General features: G+C 57.8%; 1 protein-coding gene across 1 annotated transcript in view; it reads right to left on the bottom strand.

The window, feature by feature from the left end:
* Positions 1-677: 677 nt before the first annotated feature.
* SHANK2 (SH3 and multiple ankyrin repeat domains 2) overlaps positions 678-21,694 on the bottom strand; it is a 539,915-nt gene continuing 518,898 nt past the window's right edge. The window contains exons 23-25 of the mRNA XM_031943606.1: positions 20,766-20,786; positions 16,987-19,363; positions 678-6,261 (exon numbers count right to left, since the gene is read on the bottom strand). Coding sequence (XP_031799466.1) covers positions 5,688-6,261; positions 16,987-19,363; positions 20,766-20,786 — 2,972 coding nt within the window. The 3' untranslated portion in view covers positions 678-5,687. The remainder of the gene's footprint in view (positions 6,262-16,986; positions 19,364-20,765; positions 20,787-21,694) is intronic.

Genomic DNA, 21,694 nt, shown 5'->3' with positions numbered 1-21,694 from the left:
CAGTAGTGTCCAGCAGAGTCCATCCAGAGAATGCTATGGCTCGTGGCCGGTTTCCTTCTGGTGTAGCTAACAAAGGCAGGAGGGCAGCAGGTAGAGCCACCCCGGGGGCCAGGGGGTGTTACAGCCCTGGGCCAGGTCACCACCTTGCAGTGTCCTACGCTACTTTCTCAGACCAGGAGATGCTAAGCAGATGCTCATCCCCATCGGCAGAGGAAGCTAGTTATTGGAACCAGAGAAATCTCCTGTCTGGGCTCCTTCACTTGACCAGTAAAAGGGAAAGAATTTCTGATTATCACTGATATTTTTGTCATTAAAGGAAACAAAATGGCATTGGGGAGGGCTGTGACAAGATGGTGGCTCGATGCAGTTCCAGTAACTGCCTCTGGGTGCCGGCAGAACCCAAGGAGTCCTTGCTCGGTCCAGGGCTCCGTGGCTCAGGGCATTTCCCTCTAGCTTGGGCTAAATAAAAAATGCCGTTAGCGTCTTGGGGAGATGTAGCCTTGTTAATGGAAATTAACTGAAACACAATCTTATTTCAATTTTGATTTTATTATTTCACTTCAGTGTCTGTGCTCCCTTCCCGGCTCAGCGATGCTAAGGGGACCCCGAGTCGGAGACTGGGGCCTGCCTTCACATTGCCTTTCTCGGCCAGACCCCCCTCTGGGCCAGGCACCGAGGCGGACTCCTTAGTTCAGAAAACAAGGCACTAAAGCTAGGTCCCGGCTACTGGAATACACTGATGAGGAAGCCATCCTTCCATTCCACAGAGAGTATTGGAACACAGTGGGGGGTTTTCTGCAGACCAAGTCTCAAAACACCCAAGGCACACACTTTTTGGTTTTCCTTAATTTTTTTCTTTTCCATATTTATTTGAAAGCTCATAGCCAAGGATCAGAATTCTGATGAACAGAGTTTCCAATTAGTAGCATCAGATACTGGTTGGTTGTGGTTTTGGCTGCAAAGTGAGAAAGGGTGAAATGCAGAAACACATTAACACAGCGAGTGAACGAGAAAGCCCGGGGAGCTTTGGCGTGCCACCGGCTCGAAGGGATGCTCTCGGTCAGAGTCCCAAGCAAACCTGGAGGCCGCGTGGCTCCCCCCTCCGCACAGGTCTGGAGGCGTGGCTTGCTGGGACTGCCTGGCCAGCACTGTCTTGACTTGGTTTTGTTTTTTTGCAAAGGGCTTAACACAGATAAACGGATAGTCCCGGTTGTGGGAAGATGCTCAAGTTTTTCTAGGTTTTAAATGCCCCAAATATAGTCCAAATGGAAAACAAAGAAGGCCACAAACAGTTTCAATGAGACAGACCTGGGTAGCCCTGGGATGAGGGAAGGGCAGAACTCTTCACAAAAAACATACAAGGAGCCCAAGGGTCCCCCGTGGGGGACAACCAAAGGTAATTATAGGGCTGCTGTTTCAGGGGTCATGAGAAGCTAGACTGCTCCAGTGACCAAAACCACGAGGTCTTGGTGAGAAGGGCTTCCAGGGTTTAAAAAGAAAGCTGGCTTCCTCAGAAAAGGGAAGGGTAGATGAACATCCTGGAGTGTCCCAGAGGGACAAACCCTCACAGCTCCTGGACCACCTGATTGTCCAAACCCTTTGGTTTTCCATTACTAGCTAACTCTCCACTCTGGTGCAGTCTCTCCAAACGACTGGAAGGTCAAGAGACAGGAGTGTGCATCAGACGGGAGAAGCTGTTAGGGCAGGGGAAATGGTGGCAAGTGGCTAACCTCCTCCTTGAAACCAAAAGAACTTCCATACTGTCTTCCATCACCCCACAATTTAAAATTCAAGTGGAGCAACCTTCCCTCCCGTACAAAAGTTCTGTGGCCACAGAGGATGACACTTCAGTTTTTCTGAACATAAATCCAAAATTCAGCACCCTTGTTTTCCATATTGTCAAGAAAACAGAGGCAGACTGATCAAATGGAATGAGTCTTTTAGTCCTTGGGAACCCACTACCATCTCTCCGGCTGTAAGGAGGGGACCCTTTCTCTGCAGCATCAAGCCCCACTCTATGTGAGGTTGTCACTTTCTGCTGTGATGCATCCAGACAAGTTCTTCTGTTTGCAATCAGACCCCCTGCCTTCCTGCAAGAAGGCGTTTGTTCTGGACGGTCATTTCGGTTGCCACATGAGTACAAAAAAAAAAAAAAAAAAGATGAGGGAAAGAATGTGCTACCCAGGGATGGCTTGCTCTACTCTGACTTAGAAAAATAAAAAACGTCCAGAGCAGTCACAGAGAAAATACAGGATGGGGCTTGGGGCCAGGCATCAAGAACCGGGTACTAAGAAGGAAAGAAAGGATGTTAATGGGAAGCCGTCCCCATCCAGGCTCAGACGACCATCCCTGCTGGACGGACAGAATAAAGTGCGCCCATCTGGCTGGGCTCCTAGGGGACTTGGGAGTGGGAAAATCACCCAAATAAATCATTCTTTCATGAACTGAAGTTCCACAAGTAGCGAATTCATTTTGTGACATTTAAGATCTATAACCATAAGTCACATCTAGTCGTCATCATCGTGACCTAGGAGTCAGCCCAAAACATGTCCAGATGCTTAGGTAGAGGTGGCCCGGATGCAGTGTGTGACGTACATCTCGGGAGGTTGGTCTCATATATACAAATATTACAGAAAGAAAATAGGCATTAAATACAGTTTATTTAAAGTACAGTATATAGCAAAAGTTTATCCTAAAACCTAGAGGACCACAGTTCACATGTCTCTTTGAGTAGACCCGGTATTTAACACTCGGTTCCACTGGTAAAGAGGATCATGAATAAGACCTAGGCCTGATGTTCCCCAAGCAGGGGGAGGAGGAAGAGGAGGAGGGGAGCTCTCTGAGCTAGGAGCTATTGCTGAGGGGAGCAAACTCATCAAACAGAGCTAGACGGATTTGTCTTGGCAAACAAGTATTTTATTGGTCAAAGCAGGCCCTTGGGCAGCCCCATTACTCTGATACTGTAAGACATAATGTAAAAATAAACTATTTCAGTAGCTCTTTAATGTTTCCATCTGCTTTCGACTGCTGACCCCACATGGAGGCTGTTAAGTGTCTGCAAAGGTCCACGGGTGTGGGACAAAAGGGTCCCCACCGGCGGAGGCCACAACTCAAGAAACCTAAATTAAACCAAGGTGGGATTAAACAGCGGCGGCCTGCGAGTCACCTGGCCGAGTCCCTCTCCTACGTCTGGGCTCATGTTGGACCTGACACAGTGCGCGGAGGCAACACCAGCGGAAAGCAAAGGAAGGAAAAGAGCCTGATGGCTAGTGGTTTATTGACTGAATTCTGTCATCTCATCAAATGGAAGACAAATGATGGCTAAAGTACCATTATTGTTTTTTACACATTCTGAAATATTGTGGCACCTCCGCTAACTGCCTCGAGTCTCCAAGTTCCTCTACAGCAATGTTCGTCTCCCTCTGGAAAAATCGAAAGTACTCTGAAGGAAAATGCCTGAATGCATTATTTTTATTACAAGTTAGGTTGGAACTTCCAAATACAAAGATTGACCTGCAAAGGGGATCAGAACAGAGGCAAAGTCAAAAGAAAGATTGGTTTTCCAGAGTTGGGGGTGCGGTGGATGGAAAGGAGGGCGGGGAGGGGACTGGAGAGGAGTGGCTTTTTGTTGGCTTTGGGACTGGGGAGCGCCCGATCGGCTGACCGCCGCTCGGTGAATCGGGGACCGCTTTTGAAGAAACATTTGTCCTTCGGTGATGAAGTTCTAGCAAAGATAGAAAACGTAACACAGCTCTGCTGGTTCAGACGCATCCAAATAAGGTTGATTTAAAAAGGTCATACTCTTTAGAATTATTCCACAGAAATAGTATTATTAGTATTAAATCACCAAAGTTTGTTTTCTTTAACTTCCTAGCACAAAGGCTGCCTAGTAGACCAGCCACTGTTTTTTTTCTCTTAAAATATTGTGCTTATAAACTATCTATACAACTATTTAAACTTGCAGTAAAGAAAGAATTAAATTGGTAAATTTGCTGTTCTCATTCGAGGGCTGCTGCAGACCTAATCAGACACTTGATTGTGAGCAAAAGTAATAAAAAGAAAGAAAAAGGAAAAAAAAAGTCTTGTTTTATAACTAGAGATGGGCTGGGCTAATCTGGAGTAGAAAATTAAAAAAAAGAAAAAAGCAAAACCGAACATTTGGGCCACTTCCAGATTCGAGAGTGGATACGCTGGAAGCCTGGCAGGACACTGGCTAGCTGTGGGCAGTGGACAACCTCCCTTGGGGATGAGAGGGCCTGTTACTGGGGGAGGAAATTTTGGGGGCCTGTGAAGAGTCAGGGAAGTGAGGGGCAGGAGAGAGAGACATGGAAGAGGATCTAGAAAAGTTGGCAGTCAGGGTGATCTCCCTCCGTTCCTAAGTGACCAGCATCTTTCCTAGCCCCTTGGAGATGCCCCCATTCCGATGCCTCCATTTCTGCTCCTTCAATCCCCACTCACGACTCGGCTCCTCCTCTCCACCCCGGGTCCTGTCCACCTTCTGCCCTCTCACAGCGCCGCTTCTCAGGAAGCTGATTCCCTGAGGTCCAAAGAGGACGGGAGACCTCTCAGCGAGCTGCTCTCCCGGGCCCTAGACAGCCACGGGGCTGTCCTAGCATGACTCCTCAACCTTGCGGGGGCTCAGGACGGGGATCCTGGAGCCCCGGACCAGCTCCCGACAAAGACTCCGCGGTCCAGGTAGCACCACGTGGCCCCTGGTTCACCTCATTTTTTTTGATTGTCCTTGGGTCAAGGTACATGCTCACCTCCTTCCACCTCAATGGGGTCTAAAGACAAAACAAAGGCTCGAGAGCAGAAAGGGGAGGGGAGGGGACCTCCTGTTGGCTCGGCCAGCTTCCCGATGGGACGCCCTGGGTCTGGCGCAGAGGCGGCTTGGGGCCCGCTCGGCTCCCGGCGTGACTCTCCCCTTCCGTCTCCCAATTGCGGCTGTGTGCTTTGCCTAGTCCACGTGGCCTGGGTCGGCCACCTGGGAAATATGCGAAATAGATTTATTTGCAGAAATCAAGAAATAAAGGTGACCAAGCAGGGCCCGATCTGGGGGAGAGACTCCACCCTCTGCCTGACAGCTATGGCTACAGCCCCAGGGAGGAGACTCTGCAGGGGGTCTGGGGAGCCCCAGACAGCGTCTGAGAGAGAGCAAGCGAGCTCCGGGTCTGGTTCTATTGCAAGCAAACCGCTCAAAAACAAGGAAGTAAGTGAGCATGTACACACTGAGAAAGGGGAGGGGGAATGAGTGGGAGCCGGTGCTGGGACCGGGAGGGTCAGGGGCCAGTCAGAACCAAGGGAGGAGCAGCTTGGGAGGCAACCGGCCAAGCCCCTCGCGGGGCCGGCTTCTGGGCCTGGGAGGAGCAAGGGAGGTCACTTGCCCCCAGAGTTGGGGGGGGCAGGCTGGAAACCCGTTTTAACCCCCTTTCCCTTCTTCCCCTCGACTGAAGGGAGTGGTGCCGGTGCCCGGGCCCGGCCTGGCCGGCCGCCAGGTGAGCATCGGGCCAGGCGTGGGGGGCTGGTGGACCTGGGCTCCGAGACGCGCTCGGACTTTCTTTGGGCGACAGGAGGTGGACAGAGCCGGGGGTGGTGGGGGCTCAGGCCCAGGAGGCCTCGGCGGTTGCAGTGCAAGCCCATCTCTACTTATAAGCAGAAGTCCATGAAGGCGGAAGGAGCGGGCGTCCTTATCTGTCCAGCAGCTGCTTCAGCGCTCTCTCGATGTTCATCCGGTGGCCGACCCGAGTCACTCCGAGGTCTATGAGGTCTTCCTTCTGGAGGTTTGGTAAGTGACTGCCGTCGATCTCATTGTCCATGAAGGTCTCTTTATGCTCACCCAAGTTTAAGCTTTCCAGCCAATCAGCCACGTCGGGCTTGGTCCACAGGTGGACAGGTTTAGTTGTAAAAGGCTTATTTGAGATTGGCTGTTGCAGTATCGAGGGAGACGGGGACCTGCTGCGCGCTGCTGCGCTCAAGCCAAACAAGTCCCCGGGAGATGGCTGGCTCGGAAGGCTAAAAACCTCGGGCAGGGTGGGCGAAGGGGCCGCAGCGGAGACGGCCGTCAGGGGGGCGGCCAGGGCCTCCTTGGCGATCTCCGTGGGGGACACCACGGGGCTCGGGGCACGTCTCGTGACGGCGGTCCTGCCGTCGTAGTCCGGGGGCCGGCTCTGCAGGGTGATGGGCTGGGTGGTGCCAGGGCGGACGGTGAAGGTGACCGTCGTGCTCCGCGTCCCTGAGACGGTGCTCATGACGTCCGTGCTCCTGCAGAGGCGGCAGACAGAAACAGGTGTCACTGGGGAGCACAGGAGGGGGGACGGGGGGGGCATCAGGGGGACCGAGGAACCATCCCAGGAATCGGGGGTGAGGGAGGAGTAGCAGGGGACAAAGGACGAAGGGAACGGTCTCCCCATGGTGGGCTTTTGTACATGAGCCATTGATGGTTCCTGCCCCATAGGACCAAGGCAGGAGTCCATAAAGGCTCTGGGTGGTATCCACAGCCCTGCTACCTGCCTCCCTCCACCGCCACACATGGCTGACCCCTGTTGGTCATTCTGGGAAGTCCTGGCCCTGAGCTGGGAGGGCTGGCCCTGGCTACCCTTGGGGGTAACGTTCCCCGGCACCCACAAGCCCCCGATACACCACAGTGGCAGGGTGGGGTCTGCCTCTGCCTGGGGTGCAGGGTGGAGGACTTTAGCTGACGTCTCCGAGCTAGCCGGACTGCCCGAGACAGTGAGACTGGGAACCTGGCTAAGCCCGATATTTGTGTTTGGTTTGGGGACCCTTCCCCCCAACTCTGCTTCCAAGAGAAATCAGAGAAACCAAAAGAAAACTTCAGAGAAGGATCATTTTAAAAATCCCGCCAAATGGCAGGGGGTCCCAGGGAGCCCCGATCACCGAGGTTAATCCAAAGGGCCCCAAGGCTTGGCCCGGAAACCCCCTCACCCAAGAGACTCGGTCTCCATCACACGTTCCCTCGGTTACAGAGAGAAGGCCGGCCCGGCCGATTGAGAAACATTTCCCACCACACGGGAGCTGCCGTTTTCTTGCTCGTTGCCTGGCAGATGTTGGCTATCCCAAGCACTAGACCATGAGGCCCCCTGGGTCAGGCTCACATGGGTTCTGCTGCCAGCATTTGGCACCCGGGGGGCACTTGATAGACCCCTGTTAAACAGAACCGGACTTAATGCACCAGCAAGGGGCGCCCGGCAGAGTAAATGGACCTTGGGGAAGTTAAGGGGACTCGGGCTCAAGTGTGGCCCCTGAGCCCCCCCAGCTGTGGGCTCTCCCTCTCCCCTGACCGGCCCATTTGCATGTCTGTACCTGAGGCAGCTTCTGTACCTACAGCCGCCCAAACCCACAGAATCATGACTTTGGAGCTCCCCACAATGCCCCCATGTTCCTGAGTGGCCTCCATGGGCCTTCCCGTGGCCAGGGCCATCTCTCATGGGGCTCAGTGGTTTGGGTGCCTGTGGTGTTGTTTCCCAGGCATCTTGTGGGCTCAGGGATCACATGGTTCCGTGGCCACGGCTGGAGGGAGAATCGGGGCTTTGGGGTCAGCGTAATTTCACAAACATTATGCTCCCACTGGATTTCTGGCCCTTGCTGGGCAGTGGGGATCCGGAGCCAGAATGGAGCCATCCCTACCCCTTGGAGGGGGTGCCGAGGCTCCCCTGGAGGTGGGGACACAGCTCTGGCATGGGGCCGATCCACGGACACGCCGGCTATTCGGTCCCTTTGGCCATGGCTGACCCTCCTTGATGCTGTTTGGGTTTTCTGGGCAGAGATGCTGAAGCGGTTTTGCCTTTTCCTTCTCCAGCTCATTTACAGGTGGGGAAGCTGAGGTACACAGGGCCTAGGATCACACAGCTAATGTCTGAAGTTGGATTTGAATTCAGGCCTTCCTGACTCACAGCCCAGGTCTCCTCAGCGGGGCATGAGGGAAGTTCGAGAGCCCATATACCACTGTGAGGGAGATGCCCACCTCCTTCACTGCCGTCCACCTTCCTGCGGGACTCAGGGCTGAGGAGGAAGACGCTGAAGCTCGGGGACACAACCACCCCACAAGAGGCTGCGGGACGGTGCCCCCCAGGGGTTGGCAGGGCAGTCCACTATTATTCCCAAGCGCCCCCAAATCTGCAGCCGTGGAGAGAGAAAAACAAGCCTGGGGTCTAGACCTTCAATGGGGTCCCTAGGTTGGACTTGGACCCGAGAGTCCCTCCCTCCCCCAGAGTGCTCCTGATCAAGCATGAATTAAGCACCTAAGATGTACAGCCCCAGCACTGGAGATGCTGCTGGACTGATGCTGAAAAGGTGTAAAGGAAGGCAAGGGCCTGGATGTGAATCCTGGCCATCTATTTCCAGTGATTTGGGGCAGGTAAATGATCCCTCTGGATTTCAGTGTCTTCCTCAGGAAAACAAAGGGCCTGGACTGGGATCTCTCAGCATATGGCTTCCTATGATCTAGGAGCTGGCAGTTATAGATGGAAGGAAGGAAGGAAGGAAGGAAGAAAAGAAAGAAGAAGAAAGGGAGGGAGGGAAGGAGGAACAGAGAGAGGCAGGAGGATGGAAAGGAAGGAAAGGAGAGGGAAGAAAGGAAGTTTTTGTTAAGCCCCTATTATGTGCCAGGAACTGGGCTAAGCACTTTCTCTCATTTGGTCTTCAGAATTCTGACAGCCAGATGCCATATGCCCATTTTACAGATGAGGGAGATGAGTGGGGGACTTCTCAAGATGATGCAGCCAAGTGGCAAAGGCTGGGTTTTGAATCAGCTCCTGACTGCGGGGCTGCCCCTCTATCCCTCCGGCTGCCTTTGTGGACTTGTTTGCAAAGTGCCTCACAAATATCTAGTTCGATCCTCATGACAACCCTGGGAGGGAGGGGCTGTTATCCCCATATCTGAGGCACAGAGTGGTTAAGTGACTGGCTTAGGCTCCCACAGCTTAGGCTCGCAGAGCAGAATCTGACCTCGGGTGCTCCTCGCTTCCCATTTGATTTTACCTGCTCTGCCCCCAACCTCCTGTTTAGAAATAAATCTATGCCATACTGACCCCTCGAACGCCCCTGGGCAAGCTTGCTGCTAAGGACACCAGAACAGGAAAACCCAGAGAGTAGAACACCCGAGTATCCGGGGAAAGCTTCCTTCTCTTTCTCTAAATATCCTTAAAAAAATTAAAATAGATTTTTCCTGTCTTTTGTTCTTGTGTCAGATTTTTTTCCAAACTTGTGTCTCCTTTGTCAACTACCTGGGAGCGGCCATCAGAAAGGAAAATGCAGATCGGTAACGAGTCTGAACATCATCTACAGCCTTCTCCGAGAAGAAGGGAAGAAGATAGTCCTTTTCTTTTTCAGGGACAAAGACGCTCGGCCATTATCATGGAAGGGACTTTGATTTCCTTTGAGCCAAGACTCCTGTTCTCCCCCAGGAAGCCCTGCCCCTCCAGGGAAACCCCCCAGACAGCAACGGATGCACCTTCTCCCCATCTCTTCCCCCTCCCTTCCCCAGTGTAGAGACCCTTTGGAGGCCACTAAGAATTAAGCTGAGCCTCCCCATCCTGTGGGCAAATTGTTCCAGCAGATTCTCAGGGTTGGAAGGTTGCAGAGGCTCCATGAGCAGAATCCCTGACAAGGGGATCCTGTGCTTGAAGCCCCCCGGGAGGGGGCATCTCCCACCTCCTGAGGCAGCCCTTTCCCCTATGGGGCAGCTTTTCTCAGGGAAGTTTTAACATCCAGCCCAGACCGCCCACCTTGTGCCTTTGCCTCCACGGATCCCGGGCAAGCCCCCCTTCTCCAGGACCGTCCTTCAGACTGAGCCAGAGCCCTTGCTGTGTTCTCCTCTGCCCCAGCTGCTCTGACTTCCCCGGGACCCAGCTTGGCAGCCTGGGCAGGGCAGGGGATGGAAGTCCCGCCCCTGCCTGGAAGCTCACCTGCTTTGGGGGTGCATTAGACCAGGCTGCCTCCCCCTCCCCCCCAGTGCACCATGTGTGGTGATCACGTTAGGGCAGGGCCATCCCGGTGTGGAAGCTCCCTCCCCACAGTGTGGAAAGGCATTTATAGTCAAGCTGGGTCCACCCGGGCGGCCCAGGCCAGGTCTCTGTCTGCTGCACTGTCCACTGCCAGGTATATACGCTCAGTGACCACCAGGAGTGCCACGGGGCATGGTGCTCACATCTGGAGGCAGGGACACCCGAGTTCCAGCCCAGTCTGATTCTCCTGGCTGTGGGACCTTGCAGGAGGCTCCACCTTGGCAGTTTGCCCCTCTGTAAAATGGGGATAATAATGGCACCTGCCTCCTAAGGTTGTTGTGAAGGTCAGGGAGGTTAACATTTTTAAAGCACTTTGCAGATCTTTATGTTCCATATTCTCTCTGTATATATTCTATAATAATCTATAATATTCTATAATTCTATAATATATCGCCATATCCTATACACCACTGCGCCATATATATCTGTGGCAGGCTATCCCCAAAGTCTCGGTGCCCCCTTCAGCTCTAGAGGGCCCGAAGCCCTTGGACCTCCCGTCCCCCCCCCCCCCCCCCCCCCCCCCCCCCCCCGCCCCAGGGACACACCAGAAATCGGGGGCTTTCACCTTAGATGTGGCCCAGGACTCTCACTCCAACATTCCCTCCATCTTCCTCCTCCAAAACCGTCATTATCCCCCAGCAGAGCACCGGCTCCTCGAGGAGGACATTATAACTACAATATCCATCCTGGTACACAGTAGGTGCTTAATAAGTGTCTGAGGAACCCAGACTCTGTTAGCCTGTGGACTGCTGAATGCTTCTAGCTCTAGGTTATTTCCAAGTTAGGCCTTTATTCCAAGGCACTGCCAGACATAATTAGCAGCAGGGAGCCCAACATGGAGTCCTGGGGACCCCTGGGAACCTTCCAAGCTGGTGTGGAACCCTTAGCACCCTCTGGGAAGTCAGCCTTTGGTCAGGGGACTTTTCCACGCTAACGATGAAAAATCTATTTCCTTTCCTCTAGCAAATCGTCCCTAACACTTGTTGATGGGGTCGGAAAGCCAGCCCAGAGTCCTCCTGCTGGACATCCGAGGGCAATGGACCCAGGGCCAGCCCAAGGTCCTACTACTGGATATCAGAGGGTAACGGACCCGGGGTCAGAAGATGCAAGCTCCCTTCCTGTTAGCTGCATGACTGTGACCTTTCTGAAACTTGTTCCTTCTCCATAAATGGGATTATTATCGCAGCCTTTGTCTAGCTCCCAGGGAAGTACTTGGGCTAGGGCTGGGCCGGGCTCTTTGAGGGCATCTAGCCTGATCCTGGATGGAACACAAGCCATGATAATTTAGCCCAGGGGATGGGTGAGGGATGGGTGACCCTTCAAGGCCAGACAGGGAAATAGCAGGAGAGGTTGGGCCCCTCAGAGTGGGACGGGACAGCCAAGGTCCTCTGGGGGCCCCCAGGCGCCGGCTCGCTCGCTCCGGGGCTCACAGTGGGCCTGGTGTTGTTCTGGGTCAGGAAGACTGTCACTTAGCGGGGTCTGAGCCCCAACTCCCTCATCCCCGCAGGGCTCACCTGTGGGGGCCTCCTGAACAGGGTCTCTGAGGCACCTTCCCCAGAGTGAGGAAGTTACTCTGGGAGCCGCTCTCTGGGACGGAGAGCCAGGAAGGCAGCTCGGGGAGTTCTGCCCGGGGAGGAGGGGGCCGTCTGGGCAGCCAGGCCTCCGTGGGCCCTATGGGCAGAGGATGGATGGAGGCGGTGGCCCCCACAGGCCCCACTTACATGTAGTCAGCACGACCCTCTTCTGCTTCCGGCCACCGTGAGAGCAAATGAAAAAATGACAAAATGGAATGGCAAAATGAATTAAAAAGGAAGACAAACCCCCGATGAGATGAGATGAGATGAGATGAGCGAGCCCTGGCCCAGGAGGGGCAGCGAGGGCGGACATTTACTCAGCTCTAGAGCTGGCAGGGACCCAGCCCACCCCCCACGGCACTGAGGGTAAATGAGGCTCAGGCCTGACTCCAGAGGGAGCTGAGGCTTTCCCCTTTGCCCCACATGGCTGCCCCAGCACAGGGAGGGTCAGAGACCGGCCCAGACACCTGACAATATGAGCCCAGTTTTCCTGCCTTATTGGCCCAGGGTACAGGGCACCGAGAGACCCATTCTGAAGGTGTCTCCCTGCTGGGTAATTCCAATACAGACTGTTTGTAAAAAGTGCTTAGTATGGTACCTGGCACCTGAGGAGCTTAATAAATGCTGATTCCGCCTCCAGCATGGGAGGAGCTTAATAAGTGCTGATTCTGCCTCCAGCATGGGAGGAGCCTCCTCCCACCCCTGCCCCCTGGATCTCTGGGGAGGGCTCCTCTGGGCCTGCCTCCCCCACCTCCAAGGCCCCTCAGAGACTCGCCCTGCTGGCTGAAAAACTCCTAGTGGAACCAAACCCAAGGCCAGTACTCCCCCCCTCGGGCCGGGCCCCCCCCCCCCCCCCCAGGTCATCTCTCAGCCCCAGATCCCCCAGGTTGCACTCATCATTAGATTGCCTAGCAACCCCTTGGCTCCCAGGCCCAGCACCCCAGCGTTCTCCTTCCTCCCCATCTTCTTTAAGCAGTCGGAAAGGGGACACAGACCCGCAAATGAGAGACGGAAAGAGGGAGAAACAGCCCCGGGGACCCTGCGGCCTCTGTCCATCCCTTACAGACGCTCTCCTCCTGACCGTCCAACAGCGGTGCAGGAGGGAAAACACTTGGAGACGCAGGTGAGACGGCTGGCACGGCCCTGCAAGAACGGGGGCGGACGCCGCCTCTGCCCCGGAACTGCGGGCACCGTGCTCTCCCTTCCAGGCCAGATGAAGGCCCGGCCCCTCTGCTCTGAGGAGGGGGCATTCTTTTGTCTCAGTGGGGCAAGGCACTGTGGGCACCAGGGCAGGCTCTGGGCATGTTGTCCATGGTCTCCCCGAGCTCAGTCGGGCTCCCCCTGACACAATCCAGGCCCTTCCAGCATTACGCGGCCCCCCTTGGAGCTCGTCTGTGCCGACCACGCGCTGATGCTCGCCATGTGACTTTCCCTGTTTCTCTGTGGTCTCCATGTTCCTAAAGCAGCTTGAAGGTGCCATGCCCCAGTTTTGGGGCCTGGAGACTTGACTTTGAGCTCAGCCCTGGCCCTGGTGGCCGTGGGAGCCTTCTGGGAGCCTCCCTTTGGACAGGACCGAGAAGCCTTGTTGCCATCTCCAGCTCATGGGGGAAACGCCATCTTTTGCTCTGATCATCGTTAGTGGCCGGGGGCGCTTCCTTGCCTGGCCCGCAGCCACTCATGAAGCAGGAAGCGCAGAGACCCAGACGTGCCATCAGAAATGAAGGAGGCCCTGAACGGACTTGGCCACAATTCCAGGCCCCGGAGGTTGGGGGCTGGCTCTCCTGACCCCAACTTCCCCACTCTTCCCCGGAGCCCGTGCAGAATGGAGAGTCAGAGCCGGTCCCCGGGGGCGACAAAAGCTCCTGGGCCCGGGGATCTGGCGGGATGAGAGGTTCAGGGCTCAGAGCCTCAGCGGGATCAGCAAATCTGGCCTCAGCCACTAGCTGGCCAACCTGGGCAAAGCCACCTCTGCCTCAGTTTCTTCATCTGTACAATGGGGAAGCTCCTTGTCCTCCCTCTTGGAGTTCATGTGAGGATCACATTAGGTAACGGTTGTAGAAAGCTGATGAATCTTACAACCTCCCCTTCTCCCCCCCCCCCAACACTAACTACGGAACTCCCAGGAGCCGCTGTCTCTGGGCTCTGACGCTTTTCTGGAGCTGTGGTCCTTCTCCCCCCTCTCATCCCATGGGTGCCTTGTGCACAGTGGAGCACCCTCTCCTCCTGGCCCAGAACATGCTCAAGTACCTGGTGTGGGGCACTTGGTGGCACTGGGGGCACTCACAGCTAGAGGTAGGACCTGAGGGGCCCAGAGAAGGGAGGGAGCTGCCCCAACAAGGTTAGGGCTGGTCACGGGGCAGGGACCTCGCACTGACTGGACGGGCAGACACCCGGCGGGCCCAGGAGTCCCAGAGGCCGAGCCCAAGCTCCAAGAGCCTCCTCCTGGGCTCATTTGGTGGGTGCAGCCACAGCTTGGAGGGAGGGCGTCTCCTGGCCCTGCCCAGGACAGCTAAGGGAGCTCCTGGAGAGTCGTTTCTGACCATCTGGGCCGGCCACGGGCGGCCTCTGCCCACCTTCAGGCTGACCCTGCCCACAATGCACCTGCTGCCTTTTCCCGAGGCAGAGTTAAGGGCGCTCCAGGAAGCACAAATGGGGGATCCCCCAGGATCAGCTTTGCCCAGACCAGGCCCAGGGGCCTGAAGGAGAAGTGGGGGCTGCTGGCCCGGGGGCAACTTTCTGCCTCTGTCAGGGCCACAAAAGGCATCAAGGAGCTTAATTTATTCCAGGACTGAAGTAAAATAGACAAATCCCCCTGCCCCCCAATATATATATATGAGAGAGAACATTTTCTGACAATGGGGCTGCTTCGGGGCTGCCCTGGGAGGGGCGAGCCCCCCTCACTGGGGACGCCGTAGGAGCGATTCTTGTTTGGAAATGGCTTGTAGGCCCGTAGCTGGGGCAGTGGGTGGAGCACCAGGCCCGGCCTCAGCAGGCTCTAGTTCTAAGGAGACCATGAGTCACTTCCATAGTTGCCTCACTTTTCTCATTTGTAGAATGGGGATAATGGTACCTTCCCTCCAGAACGGGGGATGGCGGCCCCTTGCTAAGGCCCGTGGGAAATTGATCTCCAGATCCAAGTTCCCGAGGGGGTCAGGGCGAGGCCTGTGGCCACATCCCAGGTGCTGAACCTCCCCACGGCTCCTGGAGAAAGTGGGAACGACACTGCGAGTCTTCCCGGGGGGAGCTTCTGCGCCGAGAATTCTGGGATGCTGGAGTGGAAGGTCCTGACCCCAAGCTTTAAGCTGTCTCTCTCCCTTTCCTTGTCTCCTCCCCGCCTCCCCACTGTGTCTCTCTCCTCTCCCTTTCTCTGGCTCTCTCACTTGGTCTCCTCCCTCTATCTCTCCTTCCTTCCCCCCACCCCTCCCTCTGTCTCTGTCTCTCTGGACCACCCTGTCAGACTCCTCACCTTCCAGCCCGGGGGGGGGGGGGGCAGGGGAGACACACGGGATCCTCCCTGCCTCCCAGGGCTTTTCCTCCCTTGGTCACTTGGCCTGGGCCCCTCTGGAGGGACTCAGGGTGGGTCCTTTCCGAATGCTTGGGCTCCATAAAAGTGCTTCCTTTTCTGACCCTTCACCAGAGGCCCTGCCCCCGGCCCATCTTACAGCCAAGGCCGGGATGGCCGCCCAGGCACAGGGGCAGGCGGTGGCTGAGCCTAGGCCTCCCTCCTCCGCCCGGTGCTCCCCTTGAGGATCGGACATTTGCTGTATGGGGGCGTGGACTCTGCGGGACGTGTGGCCAGGGAGATGCCTCAGCTGCCAGTGTGGCTCCCTTGGGGACCCAGACGTCGCCACCCCCTCTGGGCAAGAGTCACCCGGGCACAAAAGCGCCTGGATGCACACGGACAGGTCCTCAGCATGGGCACCTCCCCCTACCCCCTGCAGGCCCAAATGGCTCTGGCTGCTTCAGCCTCTTCCCGTCAGCCAGACCCAGAGCCTGGTCTCTGGTCCCTGATGGCCACTGGGCCCAGAGGAGGAGGGGGCTGGGCTGCAGTGGAGGGGCCCAAGGTGCCCTGGGCTGGCTGTACTGCAGCCCTACTGTAGGGCTCGGGGGAACCCGGCCCTGCCTGGAGCTCTGGTGCGCTGTTGGATGGGGAAGCTGGGAACGGTGCTGCTGTCAGCAAGGCTTGGGCCCCATGGGCTGCTGTTATGGGCCAGGGGCTGCTGTTACAGACAACAGGCTGTTGTTATGGACTACGGGCTGTTCCCATGGACCACAGGCTGTTCCCATGGACCATGGGCTGCTGTTATGGGCCACGGGCTGTTCCCATGGACCATGGGCTGCTGTTATGGGCCACAGGCTGTTCCCATGGACCACGGGCTGCTGTTATGGACCATGGGCTGCTGTTATGGGCCACGGGCTGTTCCCATGGACCACGGGCTGCTGTTATGGACCATGGGCTGCTGTTATGGGCCACGGGCTGTTCCCATGGACCACGGGCTGCTGTTATGGACCATGGGCTGCTGTTATGGGCCACGGGCTGTTCCCATGGACCATGGGCTGCTGTTATGGGCCACGGGCTGTTCCCATGGACCATGGGCTGCTGTTATGGGCCACGGGCTGTTCCCATGGACCACGGGCTGCTGTTATGGGCCATGGGCTGTTCCCATGGACCACGGGCTGTTCCCATGGACCACAGGCCTCTAACACCACAGAGAGGAAGGACAGATAGATTTTCCTCTGAATCCCCTACTCCCAACACCGTACCTGAGGGAGCAGGCCCTGAATAACCTGAGCGAGGGGTGGGTCTCTTGGAGACGGGTCCTGCCTCCCTGGGAACCTCTTCCACTATGAGTGGCCCGACTCAATCCGAGACAAATCTGCGAATCAGCCTCCCGGCTCTCCCTCACACCGCGTCTGTCCCTTCCTCCTGTGGGGCCAGACCTTCTTGTGGCAAAGTTTCTGGGACACGCGGCTCTGGGCCAGACCAGGGGACAGCCCTGAGCCCCCGACTCTGTGGACCAAGAGGCTGCTGCTTTTCCCTTCTCGCCTGTGACCTGTGGTCTGGGCCCAGATCCAGGGCAGACCTTCCTGGCAGAAACCCCTGAGCCACGGCCGTCGGGCTGAGAAGGGGAGTCCCTGGACTTTTGGGGGCCGCCCCAGACCAGGCCCCAGGGGACTGTCAGACTGTGACCTGGGCCCCCGGCCCCCGGGTTTGAGAAGGGGAGTCCCTGGACTTTCAGGGACCGCCCCAGACTGGGTCCCAGTGGACGGTCAGACTGTGACCCAGGCCCCCGGCCTCCAAGGTTGAGAAGGGGAGTCCCTGGACTTTCGGGGACGCCCCAGACCGGGTCCTAGGCCCGGCCCCCGGGTAAGGCCCCCCCGGCACTTACCTCGTACTGAGGCTGGCGGTTTTGGTTCCTGTCGGTGAATCCAATCCCTCCCCGGGTTTCGTGGATTTCTCTCGGTTCATTTGCTGCAGGATTGAATTCAATTCGCTAATGACGTTCGCCTTGGGGCCTGAGAGAATGGGGCTTTTGACCTCGGGGATGTCCCCCCACAGCTTGGAGGTCCTTGGCTGGAGGGCCTTGGCGGTCCCCGCGGGCGGCAGGGGCGGGGCCTGCACGGGCAGGGCCAGCCCAAAGCCGTCGGCGCTCTCCTCCGCCAGGGCCTCTCTGGGGGGCGCGTTGCTTTTGGTGATCACGGGCTTCATTTTTGGCTTCGGAGGCACGGGGGGCTTGTCGACCATAAACGCCTGCCCATCTGCATAGACCGTGCACGTGTCCAGGGGCTCCCCGCCCTCCGAGGACAGGGTGGAGATGCTGGACACGGTGGAGATAGTGCTGGTGGTCTCGAGGTGGTGGTCGCTGCTGCTCCGGCTGTCCACCTCCTCGATCCCGGAGTCGGCCACGTTGTCGAAGCTCTCGGGGGGCGGCAGGAACGCGGCCGGCAGACAGTTTGAGAGGCCCGCCGGCTTCTTCCCGTCCACGGAGTTGGCGGGTGGGCCGGGGGCGAGGGGGGGGGACGGGGAGGAGTCTTTCCTCGGCTTCCCCGGGTCGGGGGGAGGGGGGGTGGGCGCGGCCCGGTCGTCAGGGATATCAAAACTGTTTGCAAACTCGAGGGGCGGAGGCAACGGTTCCGTAAAAATAAAATCTTCGTCGAGATCCACGGAGGCCAGCGGAGGGGGCGGGATCCGGAAGGGCAAGACCACAGGCTCGTCCACGGAGCCCGCCGCCGCCATCCCCTTGGTGGGGCCGGCGGCAGCGACCTGTAAAGCACCTTCGGTTTCGGGAACACTCTCGGGCACCTCCGGGGGGGAGCTCCCGGGCTCGGCGCCGCCGTCGGCCCTCTCCTCTTCCTCCTCGGGGGAGTCCTCGGCCTTGGCGGCGTCCACGGTGTGCACCATGAGCAGGCCGGCCGTCTTCTGCTGGGAGGTGTCCACGATGCTGATGAGCATGTTCTTCTTCTCGTCGCCCCTCTTGTCCTTATCCAGCTCGTACTTGTTCTCCGTCTCCTGCCTCCGCAGCGGGCCCCGCGCGCCTGGCCGGCCCATCGAGGGGAAGGCCGGCTCCATGCCGGGACGCATTTTGGTGTCGATGTAGAGCGGCTTGTTTAGGTCCGCCTTGGTCGCCTCCCCCTTGCCGCCCCCCTGCTGCGTCTCCTTCAGGGCTCGGTCCCGGGCTGAGAGGGCCAGGGCCAGCGGGGAGTTGGGGTCCAGAAGCCTCCCGGTGAGGGGGTGGACGTAGTTCTCGGGGCCCGCCACGCTCCCGCCCTTGGCAGCTGGTGCCGTGCTGTTCTCGGGCCCTTTGGCTTTGGGGACCGAGTTCAAGGTCCTGGCGCCGTCCAGGTCGCTCTGACTCCCGGCCTCGCCGCCGCCCGGGTGGTTCTCAGGCTCCCCTGGCGTGGGCGACGGCGGCTGGCCCAGGCCGTCCTCGCTGCCGAACACCTCGTCCTCCGGGAACTTGGAAGGCCTGGCCCTGGGCACGGGCGGCCCCGGGCCCAGCCCCACGTCCTCATCCCCCAGGTCTGTGGAGAGGAAGGCCGGGGAGTTCCGCCTGGCCTCGAGCCTCTTCTCCCTGTCCCGCACGGCCCCGGCAATGGCCGCGGCGAAGGGGCTGCTGACGCCCAGGCTGTCGTCCGGCCGCAGCTGCCCGGGGGGCTCGCCGGCCTGAGCGTCGATCTCCATGCTGCTCCCCTGGCTGCTCTTGCCGCTGCTGCTCGTGGACGGCTCCTTGACGATGATGGTGGGGATGGGGATGGAGCAGGTCTTCTCGGGGCTGTCCTCCACGTTGGACTGCTTCACCAGCATCCCCTTCCTCCGGGCCGGCTTGGCGGGCACGTACACGGCCTTGCTTGCGATCTTGCCTACCTCCGAGTAGGGGTTCTCCGGCATCTGGCCCCGTTTGGCCCGGAAGTTGGCCTGGGCGGCGGCGTTGCGGCCGTAGAGATCCTCCGAGTCCAGGGAGTAGCGGTCCAGCTCCCGCCTGTAGTACAGGCCCTTCTCCCGCATCACCGTGCCGATGGTCTCCGGCCGAGGGGAGGGGGAGACCTTGGGCACCGAATTCTGGTTGAAGGGGGGCTTGATGGTCCCGTAGGCTCTGGCCGTCGGGGACTTGGGAGAATTGTAGGCGGTGGGGGAGGGTGGCGGCGGCGAAGGAGGCAGGGACTGTGGCGGAGGAGGGATGTCTTCGGAGGTGTCGGGCATGGAGAGGCTTCTGGTGAACTTGAGCATGGGGGGGGCCAGGAACTGGCGCTCTTCCTCCGTTATTCCTGGAAACAGAAAAGGGAGACCCTCGTTAGTCACCCAAAGGAGCCTCGGCGGGTCACTGAACCGCTGCCCAGGCGGCTGTCCGGGCACCTCGACAGCGACAACATGCATCAGACACACACACAACAGAGCAGGGCCCAGGCCAGTGACTGGGCGTCTCCGGGTCTGGAGAGAAAGAAATCTCTCATGTGGGACGTGTAGGAAGAGGGCAGGAGGGTCCATGTGTGGGGGTGTCAGACCTGAGCAGGGAGCTGGGCCTGCGGGGGCCATGGGACCTGGCCTTGGTGGCCATGGGACTGGGCCCTAACTTGGCGGCCATGGGACCAGGCCCTAACTTGGCCTTTGGGGGCCATGGGAAAGGGCCCTAATTCGGCCTTCAGTGGCCATGGGACAGGGCCCTAACTTGGCCTTTGGGGGCCATGGGACAGGGCCCTAACTTGGCCTTTGGGGGCCATGGGACAGCTCCCTAACTTGGCCTTTGGGGGCCATGGGACAGGGCCCTAACTTGGCCTTTGGCGGCTATCTCAGGGCTCAGCCCAATAAAGACTGTGAAGGGCTTTTGGTCTGGTCATGAGGGAAGTGAGGCTCAGCGGAAGGTTCTGCTTTCTGCCTGGACAGAACTTTGGGCCTCATGGCCCTTAACTCTTGCCCGCTGAACTGACCAGTCACAGACAGATTTTGGGATGATTCTCCCCTCTCCCCCTCCCTAACGGGTTCAGAGCCGCGGGTCTGCAGCTTACTATCTAATACACAATTGGCGGCATCCCAGGGGCCACCTGAGCTTCCTCGGGGCCCAGTAAAGTTGTGCCAGTGGCGGGAGGGCCGGGGTTGGGCCAGCATTTAGTAATCTTTCGCAGCTTATGTGAGAAAGTTGCTAATTGGCCACAAGGGGTCTTTCCCAACAAGCCCAAGTGTTTCCCAACTTAAGAATGAATCGCTGCAGTTCATGGGGCCTGGGGGCTGGGAGATTTCTTCACACTCATCCAAAAGCCAAGAAAAACAATGAGAACGGAACACGGGTGAAAAGCAGGCAGACGGAACACAGACCGATGGACGCAGAGGACCGTCTCGTGATGGCGGGACGCATGCAAGTTTCCAGAGGGAGCCGAATGAGAGCGTTTTGGTAAAAGAAATTCCTCTGATGAACTAATCATTGGTCGAGATTAAAAAAACAACAACAACTTTCATTCGATAAGGGTATTCTCAATGGGACGTACTCCTTGGGGAAAGCATCCTGGGCATCACCAAGGCTTTGGGGACGGCCGGGGGCTCAGAGTCGCCACTGGCTCCGGGCGCGTTGGCCAACGGTTGGGTTTCCAAGGAGCCGCCATTGACGAATACACCTTATGGAGCAAAGGGTGTTACATTGAAATTACAGATCTTAGACCAGAGAGAGGCACTAACCTGAGAGAAAGATTCTGCTGTCTGACAAGAGGAAATCAGTGGTTATTAACTGGGTTAGGTACCAATCGTCCACCAGGGCCCTAGTGGTCACACTACACTCACGCCCACGACCGGCCGGGTGGGGGGGTGCCCCCTCGGCAGCGTGGCCCCCCTGAACCCCAGCCCGCTAACAGACAAGCCACATGCTAACAGGAGAAATGCAGAAAACACTTTTTGATGGTCGGGTCTCAAAACGACAGAGCAAAGCACCCCCTGCCCCCCAAACACAGAGCAGTGTCCCTGGAATGGCAGAGTGGGCTACATGGGCACATGTGGGCACAGCGTCCCCTAAAGTCACCCGGACACTGGCCAAGGGGACTTTTGTGCGTTAAATGAATTCCAGACTATCCAGGAAAAGGGCTGAGTCCAGATGAGAAAGCTGATCTTCCTTTCTCTGGGAAGGATAATGGGGCTCCAGAGGACGCCTGTCCCAGAGAAAAGGCTCCAACGGGCGCAGTTTGAGCCCAAGTCTCTGCCTTGAGCCAGAGCAGAGGAAACTCTGGCACGCCTTGGACCCAGGAGGGCCCAGGACAGATTCCCTCTACTGCGGGGAAAGGGACCTTGGAAGGGGAAGAGAGGGCCTGACAGCAGCACGTGGCCACCGAGTCCTGCCACCTTAGGAAAACGCTTGCCCAAGATGTCTTTCGTTTATGGGATCGGTTTAGACAGAAAAGGTGTAGCACAACCAGGAACGCTCCAAACTGGGTCAGATGAGCCTGGAGGGCCGGCAGGACTGGAAGCCTGGGCTCGGGGGGGTGGGCAGGGCCAGGCTGCTGGGGAGAGGGAAGCCTGGGTTCTGGGGCGATGGGCAGGGGCAGGCTGCTGGGGGAGAGGGAAGAAGACCGCCCAGGGCCTGGGGCACCCTGGGGTTTGCTTGGTGGCTGGCTGCC

This window comes from Sarcophilus harrisii, chromosome 6, assembly GCF_902635505.1.
Source record: "Sarcophilus harrisii chromosome 6, mSarHar1.11, whole genome shotgun sequence".
Lineage (NCBI taxonomy): Eukaryota > Metazoa > Chordata > Mammalia > Dasyuromorphia > Dasyuridae > Sarcophilus > Sarcophilus harrisii.
Note: the sequence above shows the minus strand (reverse complement) of the source record. Positions and strands in the feature narration are given on the sequence as shown.